The sequence below is a fragment of the Podarcis muralis genome, chromosome 12, assembly GCF_964188315.1.
Source record: "Podarcis muralis chromosome 12, rPodMur119.hap1.1, whole genome shotgun sequence".
In the NCBI taxonomy this organism is placed as follows: Eukaryota; Metazoa; Chordata; class Lepidosauria; order Squamata; family Lacertidae; genus Podarcis; species Podarcis muralis.
Window position 1 is genome coordinate 61,233,242 of NC_135666.1, and position 19,061 is coordinate 61,252,302.

The window sequence follows — 19,061 nt, forward strand, 5'->3', positions numbered from 1 at the left end:
TAAATAAATAAATAAATCATTACAGAGGAACATGAGCCTGCTGGATCCGCTCTACGGCTATCTAGTCCAGCCCTCTGTTCTCACCATGGCCTTCCAGATGCCCATTAGAAGGCCATAAGCAGGACCCAAGCACCAGAACACACTCCTCAAGCAACTGGTGTCCAGAAGCCTATAGCTTCTGATCATGGAGGCAGAGCATAGCCATCGATTGCCTTATCCTCCATGAATTTCTCCAATTCTCTTTTAAAGCTGTCCAAGGTGGCAGCCATTACTGCCTCTTGTGGGAGTGTAGTCCATATTTTAACTATGGGCTATGTCACATGTACTTGCATCTTGCTTTTCCACCCAGGAACTCAAGTCTACATACCGTTTTCTCTCCTCTCGCCTTTTACATTTGCAACAGCCGTGTTAGGTTGGCTAGGCTACGTTAATATATGTACATAAGCAGCAGTTCTTGTCAATAGACTGCAGGCAGGGGGTGTGGGATGCAAAGCGAAACCCTTTTGGCATCCCTGGTCACAGATAACGAGGCTCACTCCTAGCTGCATAACTTCATCCAATGTTCTATTTCTGGATCTTGCTTACATATGGCGGAAGCATTTGGAGGTGACATATCAAATTTAAATATTTTATATGCTCACTCCCAAAGTTTCCATCAAATTTTATATGCCAGCTGTCAAATTTCATACTCTGAGGTATGTGTCAGTTTCTGCCCTTACACCTGAGCTTTGTCCTAGTTGTTGTGTGAGCTACTCCATTAGCTAAAGCTAGGCAACTTGTTCACCTGCTTTTAACATCCTGTATCTATTTCTCCCAATACAGTGGTACCTCGGGTTAAGTACTTAATTCATGCCGGAGGTCCATTCTTAACTTGAAACTGTTCTTAACCTGAAGCACCACTTTAGCTAATGGGGCCTGCTGCTGCTACCGCGCCGCCGGAGCACGATTTCTGTTCTCATCCTGAAGCAAAGTTCTTAACCTGAAGCACTATTTCTGAGTTAGCGGAGTCTGTAACCTGAAGCGTGTGTAACCTGAAGCGTATGTAACCTGAGGTACCACTGTATAGCATTTCTCTCCATATTGACACAATGGCCAGGCTCTGTAGTGACATCTTCATATGTTTTATGCACAAACATGATTTTTAAAGGTGAACTACTCTTTCAGAAGATGCCCCTTCCCTGAGCCTAAAAGTTGATGTTGAAATACCTTCAATATAAAAAATACTTAAGATGAAGAAGTGACTAAAGTTAGCTTCCCATCACATTCAGTGGTCATTCCAGGCATGTCATTGCTTTCAGTTGTCATTTGTTTTTCAGCATTCATCTTAATGCATAGTTTTCAATGCTTCTTTACCAGAAAATTAACAGCTAACTATCTCACATATTGAAGATGTAGCTTAGTCTGCAATCTTATACTCACTTTACAGGGAGTTATGCCCACTCACCTCAACAGAACTTATTTCTGTGTAGAAATGTATATGTTTGCACTGTTATTAAGTTAGAAGTGGCTATTTTAAGATCAGTTTACTAATTTACAATTTGCTAATAATAAATATTTCCTGACAGACAATATCTGAGTCCCGTTTACCCACCACCACCATGCGAACAGACAATCAGTGACATTTCTGAGAAATATTTTATTCCTTTATCAGTATTATTCTACAGCCTTAAAATAAACTATTTTTTTACCTCATGTACTCAAAAGAACAGCTAGAAAATAAGAGACGAATGTACCAAAACAGCCAACATCAAATGAATGGTAATAGCAGACAATATTCCTCTAGAATGCAGCAACTTTCATCTCAAGACTTGCAAGGAGTGGGGGGGGGGGGAGAGGGAGAGAGAGGGAGAAAGAGAGAGAGAGAGAGAGAGAGAGAGAGAGAGAGAGAGAGAGAGAGAGAGTAGCAGCCGCAGGGAGAAGGGTTTCTTGAAGCCTTTTCCAACCAAAGCTACAATACTGCCTGATTGCATTACCGGTTCCTTGAAGGCAAGCGGTCTATTACTTTAATGCAGCCTTGCCGCCCTCCTGCCCGCTCTGCGTGCGTGTGTGCTTCTAATTGCACAACGGGAAGGGTGGGGGGAACATCTGCATTGGAGCCTTCCGCAGTCCTCTTTACTCGCTTCACAACCGGGATGCTGAGATTCCGATTCTAGTACTTAGGACCGCTCGGAAGACTTGCTTGCCGGACTGCCTTCGCTTGTGCATCCCAGGAGGTTGGAACACAGAGAGCCTGTACCATCTCGCTTCGAAGGGGGAAACACCTGAGAAGTCAGCAAAACAGGGGGCCACCTCCCCCCACCCCCTTCCTTTTAGAAACGGATAAAGGGGGAAAGGAGGCGAGGAGCAGGAAAACGCTCCGCCAGGCTGACGAGCCTCCGCTTCTAAGTTCAGCACCACGGACAGCGCCGCCGATCGCTGAGCGAGGCCGCCTCCCGCTTCCCCGGCAGCAGCCCCTCCGGAGCAGCCCCGCCTCACGGCCAGGAGCGGGGGGGGGGGTGTTTCTTTTGCTTTTGCTTTGAAACTAGGCAAGTGCCGAAGAGTTGCAGAGAGGGGGCTCTTTCCCTGGCGAAGAGGAGGAGCCGCCGGAGAAGGCAGAGAAGCCGAAGGAGGGGAGAGGAGGATTTTCCCATCCCAGCTCTTTCCAACCCCACCCCCCACCGAGCTCTCCCTCCCTCCCTCCCTCTCGGTTGCTGGTTATGCTGCCTCTGCTGCTAGTCGTGGCCACAGCGGCAGCGGCGGCGGCGTTTCCTCTTGCTGGCGAGCGATGAACGCAGGAGGCGAGAGCGTCTAAGGCAGCTCCTCTGCGGCGCCGGGAGGGTCCCGGTCTCCCGCTCCTTCGCTCTCCTTGATCCCGCTGCCTGGCTGGCTCGCCGGTTGGCGCTGCGTGAGCGCTCCGCGTCGCCGTATATAGAGAGAGGCGAGCAGGGAAGCTCCCGGAAGCAGCCAGCCCTCCGCTGTGCGCAAGGAAGGGCTCGCTGCAGCGGTGCCAGCACCAGCAGCGAGAGGCGCTTTCCCTCGCCTCTCCCTTCCTGATACCCCGCTCGAAACCCCTGTTCCCATTAGGACCTCGAAGAGGGGGCGCAGGACCACCGGGAAAGGAAAAACTAAGTCCCCGGGACTTGAATTCAGAGAGAGAGAGAGAGAGAGAGAGAGAGAGAGAGATCTAACCCCGGCGAGCAGAGGGCAGATCCGACGGAGAGGAGGATCCGACGGCTCTTCTGCACCTGGCGCCTTGGACTAACGAGGAGTCTGGAAGCACAGGATGGTGGTGGTTCTCCGAGCCGGCTGCCGGGCAGCTCTCTTCCTGTGGATTTTCAGCAACATCAGCTGCAGAGCCCGGACAGCTCTGCCGTCCTCCCGTGAGTACCTCGTTTCTGTATTAAACTGGCCAGGGCGGTTCGGGAGGGAGAATCGGATTCCCTAGTCGGAGCTCGAATTCGGTGCTGGTGGCTCTCTTTTGGGCGATCACCGCCACAGCAGGAGGCTTGTGGATCTGGTCCACTATTTCCGTGGCGAGGGTGCTGTTGGAGAGAGGTTGTTGTCGATCCTCACCTAGACCTAGGCTTGCTAGTGGGCTCTCTCGGAAGTTCTTTGTCCACTCTTCGGTGGGATTGGCAGCGGTTTGACTTTCAAGTGCCAGAAGCGTTGGTGCGCGCTCAGAAGAGGGGGCAATGGGCGCTATGACTCGGGATTTTCCTGCTGATCTGGTTAGAGAAGGCTTGATATAGGAATAAATACAAAGTTTTGCTTCTCAAAGCAAAATCGGTGAAGTTGGACTAAGCCGTTGCCGCTGTGTTTCATTCTTTAGAAAGGGATGTTTGTTACGTAAACGATGAGCAAACAGTTGATGGGCGAGAGGGTTTCATCCCAGGGCACTTTGAGAGGGGCCTAACTCTGTTGCCAGATCTGTTGAGCTAAGGGCAAGTTGAAACATTGAAAGTCTAAAATGACTGTAAGCTTTTAGCGTTGGTTGGCGGATGCCAGACTGAAGTATTTAGCCACCTCTCCATTCTCTATAGAGAGGGTTGTTGTAGGGTTATCAAATATACAGCTTTCACTTCAAAGATCTGCAGTTTCCTTTTTACGTCCACAGTGATCTGGAAAGCAGACGCTGCACGCCTGTGGCTCAGTGTGCTAGTTTTGCTGTTTGTTTTGGAGTGTGGGCAGTGCATGCTGTGTTCTTGTAATAAATCACCTAGAAAATTTAATAGTCAATGTACAAGTCTTGATATTTGACTCAGCACCTTTGCATCTGTTACCTTCAGTTCTGGAAAATAAAAAGCACTACTTTATTTATAGGAAGAAGGGGAGAAATGCCAGAGCAGATCCTTGAAGTTTGGAGATTCTTTGCAGTTCCTTGGTGATTAAGTAAATGCACTTTGCACTTGATCTGGTGAAATTTCATTTATGTTTATGTGAAATATGCCACACTTGAGACTTGGCATACCATGGTTGAACCCTGAAAATAACTGGCATTTATTCAGTCCCAAATGCAAGGGATTATTTTCCAATGTCTGTGATACATTTGAAAAATAGCATGTATGACACAACGAAAAACATGGTTCAGTATAACCATGTATAACCAAATAATTATAAGTATAACCAAATATTTATAAGTATAACCAAATAATTGCACACTGCAAACTGGTTTGAGCAATGTCGCGCTCTCTTTCAGAAACAATCCAATAAGGATTTTTTTGTGCTTGGTGCACATGGTTTATCCCATATAGATTCTGAATGTGAATGCCTTCCAGTTAATGGTAAAAGGTGGTGTGTAGCACCACAGGAAGTCAAGAAAGACCTGGTTGTATCTTTCCTCTGGCTGCTGCAAGCTCAGTGCGTTCTAGATGGTGTATTGAAACTCAACCCTTCTACATTTTTCTTCATGTTCACGTAATTGTACCCTGCATCATATTTTTAAACTCTCTCTGTATAGCACTGTTGCTGTATCAACTTGCAGGGTAGCTAGTTTGTGTTACCTGCTAGTGTTGTATCATAATGTAAGAAGTTTATCCATGTGCACTGATTTGTGGTACTTGTTTTAATGTTACTCAAGCTTGGATGCAGGCATCATACAACCACTATTTGCTCATTTTAAAAATTTTGGACAAGAACCTTCTGTAAGTAAAATTTCCATGTTGTCTCTTTTGAAAACAAAACAAAACCCCATTCTCTACTGTATATGCAACATATGGATATCATATAGCTATACTTTCCCAGTTTCCTAGATTCAATAGTTATTTTTTTATTATTACCTTGTGATCCCTTGTTGCCAGTATTGGAGAAGGCAGAAGAGGGACTGGCTGCTAACAGATGAATAGTTGCATAAAGCAAATCAAGCAATATAAGTACATCTGCTTTCTTGAACCATTATAACAAACCCAATTACATTTCTGGCAAATGAAAAGTGCATGAAAAACATTCCTGCAGAGAATCGTAAAGGTATATCCTTCCAAGTGACAGTGAAGGAGCAACAAAGGAGGTTTAGTTTGCTCTCAGATTTGGTAATGTTACTTGAACACTGTGATATATAAGACTTTGGCAGATGAAATTAATCTACAAACTGATGTCCAGTTTGATTGTGCCATAGAAATTAGTTTTTTGGGGGGAGAGGGTAATTAGAGAGCTCCCCGTTACTGAGCAGTTTTGAAGCTTTCTGCCTTAATGTCCTGCTGTTGAAATGGGAACTGGAAGACTAAACTGGACTATTTACTGCATATGGAGTTCTGAGGGTGATCTACAGCCCCTCAAAGGCAGTGACAGAACTCTGTTGATTTTAATGCATCTGGAAGATGCCACCCACAAATACCTTGAAAATGCAAGGATGAGCTGCTAGGTTGCTGAATGGCTGTTGAAATGGAAGCTGAAAGATTAAACTAAAGGACTATTTACTAGGAAATGCAAGGCTATCTTTGGTTGTGTGTGGAAATTGCTGAAGTCACTGCACATTTTCATGTGGAAGTGTGCACAAAGGAGTGTGAAATATGACAGAGCAGCACCAAAAGTTTACTTGCACTCGTTCTACAAGTTACTGTTTTGAAAGCTGCTCCTTCACACAAGAAACTACATATTGCTCTGTAGTTGGTTCTATTGTGCTAGAACTAGAGCACCAAGTATTTGTATTATTTTTAGTAGAGAGAGCTGAAAATACTTCTTTTTAAACTTTTACATATTTTTCCATATGGTTTGGCCAAGTCGTTTCAGTAAAAATAATAATTATTTGTTCAAAGTCCATCAAGAGCAAATGTTCACATTTTAATATGACCATTTTATAGTTTAAAATAGGTATGAGTTTGAGATATACTATAATAATAATGCAATGTAAATAAAATGTTCTATCCCTTGTGAACGGTACCGTATTGGAAGAAAACATTTATCAGACCCAACCATAAGCAGCTGTACCTACTGATGGTCTTATGACAAGGTTAAAAACAATGATATGAAGACTCTTAACTGTTTGCATCAAGGATAATGAACAGCTTAGCCAGGAGAGGTCATCACAAGACAAAAAGTAACATGGAAAATAAAATTTAATACTTTCCCCCTCCTTTACTCTCACTTTGGAATAGGCTGAGAAGGATGCAAATGCAGTCAGGCTTAGACAGTGTGTCTGCTTATGGGCTCTTCTTGGCAAATTATCTTTTCTACTCAGTACATAAATGTAACCAAATGAGCACTTTTTGAGCTTTCTATAGATAGTTTAATGCAACCTAATTATGGAACCATTGCCTTTCACAGCAGGGTTCTGCTCAGTTCTGCTTGTTTATGTGTGAGTGAAGTTGGCTCCAAGCAGGCACCTTACTTGGGAAACTGCAATTGAAGCTATAACAATATGATAGTTTCTATAGCTCAGCTGATAGTGAAATGTATCACCCTGTGTTGATCAGGAGTAAAAACCCAACATGCAGAGAAACTTTTTATTATGCACATCTATGCACACTGTGTAATATAAGTTGACTGACACATAGACACATCATTAATAATGATGCTAATTCATACGAAGGTATGGAAGCTGCACAGAAATGGACAGTATGAGCAGGGAATTAAACCCACAGCCTGATCAATGTATTCTACCTAGGCAGTAAAATGCTTAGAATGTTGCTTAAATGTAAGCGGTACATAAATTGTCCAAATGTATAAATAAACATGCATAGCTTCCTAGCAACGCATAGCGGACATTGACAATGGGGTAGTGTGCACATTGGCCAGCCAATATCCTGCAGCAGCCATACATATTACCCAATGTGAAAAGTATCCACTGCTTTGTGATTTGTGTGTGTGTGTGTGTGTGTGTGTGTGTGTGAATTGGTCAGTGGTGATAATGTAATTATTACAGTCCTACATAATGACATTTTGAAAATGATCAGTTAGTTTCTAGCTTCTAGAATCACAGAATCATAGAAGTGTAGAGTTGGAAGGAATCCCAAGGGCAATCTAGTCCAACCCCCTGCAATGCAGGAATCTCAGCTAAAGCATCCAAGACAGATTGCAAACCAGCCTCTGCTTAAAAACCTCCAAGGAAGGAGAGTCTGCCACCTTCCAAGGGAGTCCGCTCCATTGTCAAATAGCCCTCAGAGAGATCGTGGGATGGTAATCTGATTCTTATTTTTTAATTTATTTTATTTTTAATAAATAAACCCTTGCTCCTGTGAGTGATATACAGAAATGAATCTTTTACCTCTTACCAACCATAGAAAACCCTGCAATTCTAGGAAGGAGTGGGGGAATTTTTACATGCTGAACATTCTAACAGTTCACATTTCTTTCTGTCCTTAAAAGATTCATTTTTACTTGCAACTCAAGTAACTCAAGTAACTCAAAAGGAAAGAATATTTAGCCATGCCCTGCTACAGTATTTAGCCATGCCCTGCTACAGTAGAAATCTTTTCCCTTTGCTAGCTGCTAGATTAGGTACCAATTCTGGATTTACTGTATTAATGCATCCGGCTGCAAGGGTGGAGAGGCAGACTGGTTTTAAGTTCATTTACATTTATGCATCTTTTAATAGTGTGCTTCAATAAAAGAAAAATAACCGTTGGCCAGTTGACAATCTGCAGCCTATTTGTATTTCATTTATGTTTGGATGTTTTGTTTGTGCTTCACACAAACTAGCATGTGGGTGCAGCAGCCAAGACAATATGCCTAAGGCACCAATGCTGGGAAAACCCCCAAAACTGCCAGGCTAGCTAACTGTTTGGTTTCTAACATTAATGTTATGTTGGTATCCAGCATGGTTGAAAATTGCCCTGCTGAGCCCTCTTTGCCCAACACACTGGGCAGAGACTTCCACTGACTGCTCATGTTCTCCTGTGTGTGCAAACATAGTCATTACCCAAAGCGGTTGGCAGAACATAAGCAATGCACTGATGGCCAATCTGGTTAATCCCAATCACCATCAATATTTCAAAGTGTTGGCCTCCTGTGTTTTGGTTTCCAAAAGACTCGCAGAACTTTCTCAAGTTTTCTTCATGCTTATATGCTTAATACATTGAAGCCCAGACAACCCTATTTCAGCAGCTGCTGCTGCTGCTGTGAGAGGGACTAATGTAACAATATTTAATGTTCAAATCAAAAGCCAAAAGCTACAGCTACACTTGGGTAAGTTTGCATCTGACTTCTGGTTCACAGGAGAACAAATTTTCCTTGAGGAGTTTCTTAGCCATTTCAGATCAGGCCTTGGAGAATCCTTGTAAAGCATCATGTGTCATGTTCAGTTTCTGAAAATGCTTAGAAATATTCCAGATATGGCACTACCTGAAGACTCGGAGCGATAAACTGTGCATATGTTCCTGCCTTAAATGCCTGGGCAGGAGACTATTCTGTGTTCTCTTGGGAAGATCTAGATTCCATATACATTGAACAGAGTGGCATATCTCATTACTGGTCACACATCTCTATAGACTGCCAACACACATGAACATTTGTGAAATCATTTCTTTAAATTCTTAAAATGACATTTAGTAGTGTATATTATCCTTCTGTTCAGTGCATAGTCAATGGATCAGCTTTTAGCCAAAGTTTGCTGAAGTATTGTCCACAGTCAAATACTTGGTTCCCCATGAGGACCTTAAAAAGGGCATTGAAAAACCCTTTGGCTTTTCTCACAAAGAAGCCTTCTGAATACTAACTCTGCAGGCCTCTTCTCATAACTGTTCTGGCTCCCAAGTTTCTATCCACCTCACAACTGTACCTTTTCTAAAATGAACTTGTTGATATATTATGTAATGTAAGGTTTTTAACGGCACACAATTGATTGCTGTGGCTTGACTAAGACACTTTTATCATATAATCTTTAAGGCTTCAGAATCTCTCCTGACAGTAATAACACCAAAAATATCGATTGTTTGTATACTGTATGGAAAGACACTGCACATAGCTTATATTTTTCTACAGTGGAAGGTAGTTAAGTAAGTACCAACACTCCTTTTGGGACTATGTTTTACCTGCTTTCACCACCAACATTTTTCTGGTAATATAAATTGGCTTTAAGTGCCAGAGATACAGCTAGTTTCAAACCATAGTTTATTGTGTCAGTGTTCAACTCTGAATTAGACTCTCTTCCTCTTAGTATTAGTTTTCAGTTTGTTCCCAAAGGTATCATAACAATCAAAACAACTGCAACAACATAAGCTCTTACCTAAGTCAAATAATAGTAAGCTTGCCTAATAAAGTACTGTCCACAGTTTATTAACATGTATATCAAATGTCAAGGATAGAAAATACAAATTCCACACAGTCATGCCTATAAATTTCATCAGTGCAACTACAAAGATTAAATGTGCCACATCTTAGCAGCGATAATTCAGAGTACAATATTTTCATCCTTCACAGTATTGAGAACAGTGTGTGTATGTAAGTGAGCCAAAGGGGAAGGAAGCACATTTCATGACTGTGTTGAATAGCTCTTCCACTTTCTTCTTCTATTATTATTATTATTATTATTATTATTATTATTATTATTATTTGCACTGAAATAGAAAGCATATAATATATGCAGGGTAATAATTGACAAGGGTTTGGGGGATTTGGGGAAATATTTAACCCCCTGCCCTATTTTGGGTTCTGACACTGAAATAGGCAAATGTTTGGCACAACCTAGTAGCAATATATACCCTGGGCATACGTTATTACACAGTGTAATCATCAAAAGGATGAGAAAATGATGGCAGTAAAGAAGACTTTGGATATCATTGTGCGCACCATGAGTTATCTTCATAATCCCATGATGGCACTGTCTAGGGATGTTTCAGGATTAAAGACTAAATGAAGATACTGGACAAGTCAGAGGTCAGAGTTCCCTATACTGTAAGTTGGCTTCGTGCTCACTCTCCTCCTCACACAACAATTCGGAGGAGAAGGAGGAGGCGGAGCATTGTGTGCCCCCACCCCCAGCATCTGCTCCCAATGAGGTGGGAGGGAATAGGGAGGGAGATAAAAATAAGAGAGACCATAGAGGGTGAGATTACTAGTGTGCGACAGGCAAGTGCCTCTCTACAGCCGAACATTATAGAGAGGCGGGGGGAGAGGAGGTGGCGGCGGGCTCTGTGCTTTTAAGTTTTGGTTGTTGTTTTTAAATGGACATTTTGCCAAATTTAAAAAAATCCTCTTGGACAGCAAATTTAAGCCTGAAAAGGAGGATGTGTCTGGGAAAATCCAGACATACGGCAACTCTAGGTACCAGTCCTTCTTGGAAGATTTGGACTTCCTCAATGCAGACTAAAGGTGTAAATAGGTGAATAAACCATATTTCTTAAAGCCACAACAGTCTCTACCATGACTTCAATTCTCCAAAGGGAAACTGACCCTGTGTTGGTGCTTGGGACCCCATGGGCTCTTGCCACTGCCTGGCAGAGAGGGGCAGACACCCAACTTTTGTAACAATGTAGACTTGGCTGAACTTTTGTAACAATATTTATGGTCTGAACTATGGGTGATACTAATCTGCCTATGCATATTAGGAAACTGAGCCAAGTCTATGGCTTTCTAAACTGAGAAGCAAGAAGCATGGATACAAAACTGAGTGGATAAGAAATACAGTACAATATTTTCCTTTTGACTGTGCATGCTCTAAAAATGGATTCCTCCAGCAAAACATAGCATGTCTGATAATGAGCTTGCTAATAGTTATCTAATAACATTATTATATATTACCCAAAAATATGGAAATGATGCATGATCCTCATCTATAGTGTGTTGAATCTGCAGTTATTTCTGAATAGATGTTGTGATGGGAGTCAATATGGTTATGTGCAAGGAAGCTGTAATATGAATTATAGCTTTGCTTGGGTGGATTATACTTTTATTGGTAAACATATTCGGGCATTGATTTTCTGCCCCCCCCATTAATAATTGAAATACATGCAGAGAGAAATGTAACTAAAAAAATCATTCAAAGGCTATTAAGTGTTGCTGCATCCTAAGGCCCAGTTCAGCACCCCACTCTGTTCAGCAAACCACTTAAAAACTTGCTGAGATGTGTGTTTCTCTCTGTGTGTATACTGAACTATGACCAAGATACATGGACCTTGATGCAAAATTGGGTCCTATGATAACATCACTGGTGGTAGCAAGGCTTTATGTGTTAGTAATACAGAATGATAGTAAGGGTGTTAAGAGAGAACAACAGCTATATTGCCATATCATTTTCATGGGATTTCTCAGATACTGAGAAACTAGGGCAAATATATCTGTGGATTATGGAGGGGATTTCTGCTTCCTGTACCACTGAGGTTGTTGATGAGAGGAAGGACCAGCAGGCAGCTTGCTGCTATGCAGTACAGCCTTGACTTTCCCTTGTCCTGATTGTGGGATGGGTTATATATATTAATTGCAATTTATCTCTCCAGGTGCCCATGTGTGTGGTTGAACAGTTTCCAAATCCCATCCTTGGCATCTGATTGTAGTATAAACAGCTTCAGGCATGTTCCTTGAGCTGCAGCTGCACCCTCATGGATGATCACAGAAACAGAGAGGAACAGGAAGTACACAGAGCCCTCTCTTCCAATTGTATTTCTATGGTCTGAGTATCTGTTTATCAGCAATACAGCTCTGTGGTACTTAGCCCCTTCTCAGGTTAACTAGTAGGAATACCCTTTTGTTAGGTTTGGCTGCTAATCACCCACATTGGTGATCAAGTGGTCTCACAGAGCCAGTCCTGTCCCACTACTTGCTATGAAGCGATGTGGTCTGCTGCTGTCCCCCAGCCCTGAGAATTTGTTGCTGAGGAGACACCAGGCTTCTCCTTCACTTGGCTGTTCTCTGTATTGTGTTCTCAGAGTGGCCTCAGTGATCAGGACGTGTAATGAAGTTGGAATGATCTTGCCGTAAGGACTTCTCGGTTATGGAGCACAAGCACTCTGGCATAGAGACAACACAAGCCACACACAAAAGCATGAAATGTGTATATATGGCTGATGAGTGAAGTTGTATGGGGACATTTGACCATACCTGGCTAATAATATTTATAATGATCAGGCCACCTTGAATCCTGGACCCAGCCTGCAAGCACCTGAAGGTTGTCCCTGCTCTGATACTGCATAAATCAGCCCAGAGCTCCATGCAGATCTTGCCACAGGTTGACTGCAAATATTCCTGGTGGTGGCAGAAAAGCCTCATGTGGGTAAAATACGGTATATCTCAGAGTGAAGATAGGGTGGTTGTAGATCAGCAGTGTGTATTTTGTGCAATAGTGTGTATTCTGTAGAGTGCAACTAACTAGAATATACAACAACAGGCAACCCAATAAGCTGTTTTGGTGTGTGTTTTTTTGTAGAAGCCCCCAGGCCCTGGAGATGGCCAAAAAACAACAGTATCACCCATAATATAATGAGCACCGGCTTTTTGCGATGGCAAGGAATGTAGAACTTGAAGCCTGGTATGAAAGCTGCCAGATTTTGAGAACAATTTCATGCTGGTATATGCAATGCTGTGGTTTCCATTTATGTCATCATTATCATTATATTAATTAACTTTTCAAAAGAACAAGACTTCTGTTCTCCAGGCTCAGCATGTTAAGTTCCTTCAACCTTTGCCCTCTAGGGGTTGCTTTCTGCACCATGGCCCATCTCTGTTGTCTTTCTCTGAAAATATTCCAATTTGACTACTTCCTTCTTAAACTGTAACACCCAGAACTGAACCGACTACTGGCAGAGGAGGTCTGACTAGTGCGAAATGACGCAGAGCTTTTGTTTCTTGTATCTTGGAAGCTACATTCTTCTAAAGCAGCCTAAAGTCACATTTGCCTCCCCACACCCACCCACCGGCCATATCAGCTTCTGACTCAAGTTCAGCTTGTGACTGACTACATCCCTGAGATCCTTTTCACATGTACTACTGCCAAAGGCAATATATAGGCATTGCCAGGCCATCAGGAGGACTACTTAATTCTTGGCAATTGGAGGGTCAGAGTATTTAAGGAGACTTTTGGTTTGAGAATCTCAGCAATAGAACTTCAGTTCATGACTGAAGTTTACAAAACTGAGCCATGTAATGAATATTTGAGTTTTGCTACATACCAAGATATTCTCTATCATGAATTCTAAAGTCATTTCTCCCAAGTTGTTTAAAGGTTTGCCTTGTTCAAAACACCACTGGTAAGCATTATCTTCATTATGAAGGATGTTCAGCCATGAGGTTTAATTCATCCCCCCCCCCCATCCTGGCTGGAGAAGGAAATTGCTTTTAGTTTTATATTGTCTTGAATGGTGAAGCTCAATCTATGTACCTTTCATCATGATATGATGCCACCTACTTAGAGCTTGGTTATCTTTGTACAGCACTACCAGCATTAATCATTTTTGATTGTGGGGATAGAATCTGGCAAGAATCTGACAATGTGATTTCTACTACAAAGTGTAGGCTTATTTTAGCTAGCAATTCATATTTGGATTATCCGAGAAAACTAAAGGCATCAAACTTGTCTAGAAATACTCCCCTGGGGAGCTGGGCTAACAATTTCATGAGGAAATCTGTTCTATCACAGACTCAGGCTTAATTTGAGCCAGGGCTCAGCCCAGAAACTTAATAGGACACATTAATGCACAGAACACCATCCTCTGGTAGATCTGAATGCAATTTACAGATATAGATCCTCCTAGCATGCACATGCCCCTGAGGAATACTGATTACAAAATTTGCACCAGGGGAACACTGTACACCTCCCTAAATGTTTCTGAGCATGTATAGACTGTCTGCTTGCCATAGCATCCAACTCTTACCAAGTAGCAGTGGTCGCTTAAAGGGCTGAAATGCACATTTCCATACCGCCACCACCAGGTCCCCATCAGTATCCAGTGTGTGGATTTCCAGTGGGTGTATGTGGTACATGCACAGATCTCCTTCCTTCATCCCTGCCCTCTCTCACACACACATGCACACAGCCCACGGTCAGTTTCTGGACTCCTCTGAGGGTAGATGGTGAACCTTCCATCTTATTCCACAAAAGAGTCCTCAATCTGCTGAAATTTTGGCTAATTCTGATTTAAGCATCTATGGGCATAAGGAACACCAGGATCTGCTTTATACTGAGTCAGACCAACAATCCATTTAGCTCAATGGCATCTCCACTGACTGGCAGCATCTCTCCAGGGTCTGAGACGGTGAATCCTTCCCAACACCACTTAGAGATGCCAGAGATTGAACCTGGGAGCATTTGCATGCAAGGCAGTTTCTCTGCCACTGAGTTGCAGCACTTCTTCAGCCCCTTAAGAGACACCAGAGCTCCATGAATTTAAACCTTGCAGATGCCACAAAACTGCAACAACCAGAAATAAACAGAACCGTCAGCTGAGCCAAAAAATAAAGCTTATCAAGAAACAGCAACAATGGTTTCAAGTCAACATGTAGGAGGTGAAAAGAATGTCCTTGCTAATCCTTTATTTAAGCAAACCCACAAAGACAAGCACAATACTCAGTAGTTTTCAGACTTGGGCAAAGTGTGGTGGCATGTTTGACATTCTGCTAGAGTTCAAAGGGTGGCATAAAAGAGAGGCTGCTTCCCAAAGAAGAAAAGTACTATTTACAAATATAGGCTGTTATTTATACAGCTAACTCAATATTCTCTGGGAGTTTGTTTCTATTCTTTATTTAATAGTGCTGATTAAAGAGGAAGAAATGAATTTGGGGGTGATGAAAGATTTCATGGCAATTTGGAAATGTAAAGAGCTGGAAGCCTCTATTAATCCAGTGCATAGAGAGACATCAAACTGAAATTGTTCTGCTGTCGTTTTTAATGAGAATATGGCTTTACATTGGCTCTTTTGCTTAGGGGATTAATTCTCACAAAAGGTTTCTCCTTTTTTTTTAAAAAAAAAAAGTCTGGTGTTTTGCTAAGTTATAAAAATGTTAGGAACAATTTCTTGTTCCAACTTCAGGGTTTTAAGGGAGTGTCAGGTCCACCCCCCTGCAATGCAGGAATCTCAACTAAAGCATCCATGACAGGTGACCATCCAGCCTCTGCTTAAAAACCTCCAAGGAAGGAGAGTCCTTCAAGTCAGCCTGCGTGGGTCCTCCTCCTCAGCGAGTCACTCTCCTCCCTGCCATTATCATCTGCCACTGCTGCTGCTGCTCACCTTCCCCTTCATTGATAGCAGCTGTTTGCCCACCAAGCTCAGGGCCAATGAACAAGTGAGCAGTGGCAACTCTTTCTCACCACCACTGTTTCCTCTGTGTGAGAGAAGTGAGAAGTGAGAAAACAAGCAAGCAGGTTGCAATGGTGAAGCAGAGGAGTAGGCTCAGGGGGCTCGTATCAGTGGGTCCCTCAAGGAGGTGTGGTTCCTCAGCAGGTGCCTGACCACGCAGATCCTTGATGCTGGCTCTGCTACGGGAGATGGGTCTGATTCCTAACTAAAGAGCAGAGTTGACTTACATACAATGCTAGTTGGTTCATTGAACAGCCACACGGCAGAGATACGTTAAAGGAAAGTGTCTTATTTGTAGTATTGAAATGGGACTCTGTACCTACCACCACATGTCCCTTGGTCACAGCTAAAAGCATTCAAGTCCTCCTGTGCTGAGCAGGGAGTCAGGCTAGATAACTTCCCAGTTTACCCTCAACTCCAAAATGCTACAATTCCACATCAAGAGTTGTTAGCTATGGCAGCAAAAATGGAACCTCCATGTTAAAAGGGAGCATAGCTCTGCATACGGACGGCTGGTGGCAAATCACTGGAGGTTTACTGCCTTCATGCATTGCTTATGGGTTTCCTGGAGGCATCTTGCTGGTTGGAAAGAGGATGCTGGGCTGCATGGATTCTTGACTGGACCCTTCTGGGCTCTTCTTACATTTTCACATTCTGAGGATCAGCACAAAGCCACCCAGCTTCAGTCAAAGCTTCTCCTAAGATTACACCTCCACACCTCTACTCAGAGCTATTGCAGGTTGAGAATCCCTTTCATTTGCCCATTCAAATCCTCCAGAAGGAAACACTAGAAAACTCTCTAGGTCTTGGGCCTCCCAAAAGGTGAAGAAGATCTTGCCGTACTGAGACATTGAACTGATTCTGAGGCAGGGTGAGAGAGCAGGAAAGGAAGGTAGGGGCATCCCTACGCATTAAAGCAACAACATTGGGTTGCTGGGTTGTGAACCACATGCACAAACAATGCACATTTGCATAATGATGCTAATTAGAGTTGAGGCCCTCCTTGGGGCCAGATGGTGTGGGTGAGAGAGGGCATTTTCATCCACATTGCAATTTGATTGGAAGTAAGACTCTACGTCTCTGAGGCTTGTCATATGCATTGTTGTGTATCACTTGAGAGGTAGTGTAGTTTAGTGTACTGGCTAAAAGACTGAGCCCTGGGTTTTGATTCAGCCATGAAATCACTTAGAGGGCCTTAGACAAACCATGATCTCTCTGAGCCCCTATGTACTAATACAGGAATAAAAATACTGACCCATTTGACAGGATAGTTGAGGTTATATCTGTGAGGTTTTTCCAATATCTGGCATGTACTTTATAAATGATAAATAATTTTTATAGGTATTATTGGCTCTAGATCTTGTTTGATCAGATCTATTATTCCATAATTTCAAATGTGGCTTTGTGGGAGGCCCAAAGCTGTTGAATCATCATCCTCACATCCCAGTTACAATGTTATTTTCTGGAACTACTGTGGGAAGTTTATTTGATTTTTCTTTTTCTCCTTTTTTTTTTTAATTAAAAAAACCACACATTCTACTGATGACTTTATTTGGCCTAATTTTATACCCATAAAAAAGATAATCACTTCCATGAATTTTCTGTCAGTAATATATTTATTCCTATCATATGGACAAATGGCATTCATTGCTAGTTCAAATTATCTATTTATCGGTCTTTTTATATCCTTCCAAATGTGTGTGACTCAAGTTCACAAAACAAAAATGCTTTAATTGTTGTTGACAGGATGTAAAAGTTCTTGGAACTATTTATGTTACACTAAAGCAATGTTCTTTCATGTAGTGCAACAGTCCGTATATTGCCAAAGGATCCCATTGGTTGATCTATATGTATGTAATTTAAGGAACAGTAAAAGTGACAAGGTTATAGCAGATGAACAGATCTGAGCACTGTCATTTCAAATAACGGCTGAAATAATGGTGCTTCTGAAGTACTTTGGCAGATGGCTTGACAATACTTAGCTGACATTATGCTATGTTTCTTTGACACAATGCAGTATGTTTGCTGCAAAAATAATAATTCCAAAGTTTGCAACAAACAGTGTGTTCAGTCCTAGAATTGCAGCACATGCCATTTCATCACAGTCTCTATAACAAATCTGTTCTAGGTGTCATCATAAATAGATGAGATCAGCATTTTTTATTATAATGTCGAAATTCATGCTATAATGTGTAAGATTGGAATAAATATACTAAAATTAATAGGGCAAAACTGAAAGTACCTATTGCTGTCTTAAACAGTTATGGCAGCATTCCCCGTTGGCAAGTAGTATATTATTGTTCTTTTTAAAAATAATAATAATAATAATAATAATAATAATAATAATAATAATAATGTGTTTTTCACTCATTCTGAATTAACTTTGCCACTTTCCAGACATTCAAGTATGGTTCTGCTTGTGCAGCATGGCCAATGGCCAGAGATGATGGGTGTTTTCGTTCAGTGACACCTGGTGGGCCCAGAGTTCCCACACCTGAGTGCCACTTAAATGTAAACCCTAGTGATTATGTCCAGTTGGCTTGGATCCACCTGACATTCTATGGCATCAGGTGATTGAAAGGTGGATGAGGCTGCCCACCTCTTGAAAGGGCCTGGCGGTGGAGTGGACCCCTGTTCTGGGCATTCTTAGTAGAGAACAGAGACTGACAGGTGGTGGGTGCCCTGCATTTGTAAATATAGCATTACAAGGCCCCTGATCAATCATTGTGGCTTTCCATGGGTTCAGGTCTTTCTCACCCATGTTACCTTTTTAATTTTAAAAAATAATGGCTTTATTGATTTCCAATATATAACAACAATTGCATAAAAGAGAGAAAGATACAAAAGCAAAATCCCAACTACCCCCTCCCTGCTCTAGGATGGATCAATCTAGTTAAATTTGCCAAAGTCCAGTCTATCATTCTGGTGGTTGCCATTCTTCAGGATGCTACTTGACAACATCATTTTTACTAAAATTGAATGTGAGATGTTCTTCATTCAAAGCATTGTAAACCACCCTGTGATCCTTGGATGAAGGGCAGTATATATATATATATATATATATATATATATATATATATATATATATATAAGAAATGTGCTATGTTACTCAATTATGCTCTCCCCCCCAAAGCAGCTGCTTTCCCAATGAGCTGCAGGCCTTTTCAGGTGGTGCTTAAGGATGCTGCCCTCTGGTTTCCTCCTGAAAGAATGGGAGAAAAGCAGCCATCTTCTTGACCAGCAAATCAACCCCGCACAACACAGCCAGGCAGGAAGCCATCTTAACCAGAGAAATGGGAAATTAGCCAAGAAAATTCTGTGGAATAATTCATCTCACTGGACTGCATAAAGGGCATTCTGCAGAATTTTGGGGTAGAAAAAGGTTTAAGATGGGGGACTTAACTGTGTTGTGCCCTTCCCAGA

The 19,061-nt window shown here is 42.2% G+C and overlaps 1 protein-coding gene across 2 annotated transcripts in view; it reads left to right on the plus strand.

The window, feature by feature from the left end:
• The first annotated feature begins 2,488 nt into the window (after nt 1-2,488).
• Nucleotides 2,489-19,061, plus strand: part of CNTNAP2 (contactin associated protein 2) — a 950,652-nt gene continuing 934,079 nt past the window's right edge. For both annotated transcript variants that reach the window (XM_028751461.2, XM_077916554.1), the window contains exon 1: nt 2,489-3,359. In XM_028751461.2, the coding sequence (XP_028607294.2) occupies nt 3,263-3,359 (97 nt within the window). In that variant the 5' untranslated portion in view covers nt 2,489-3,262. The remainder of the gene's footprint in view (nt 3,360-19,061) is intronic.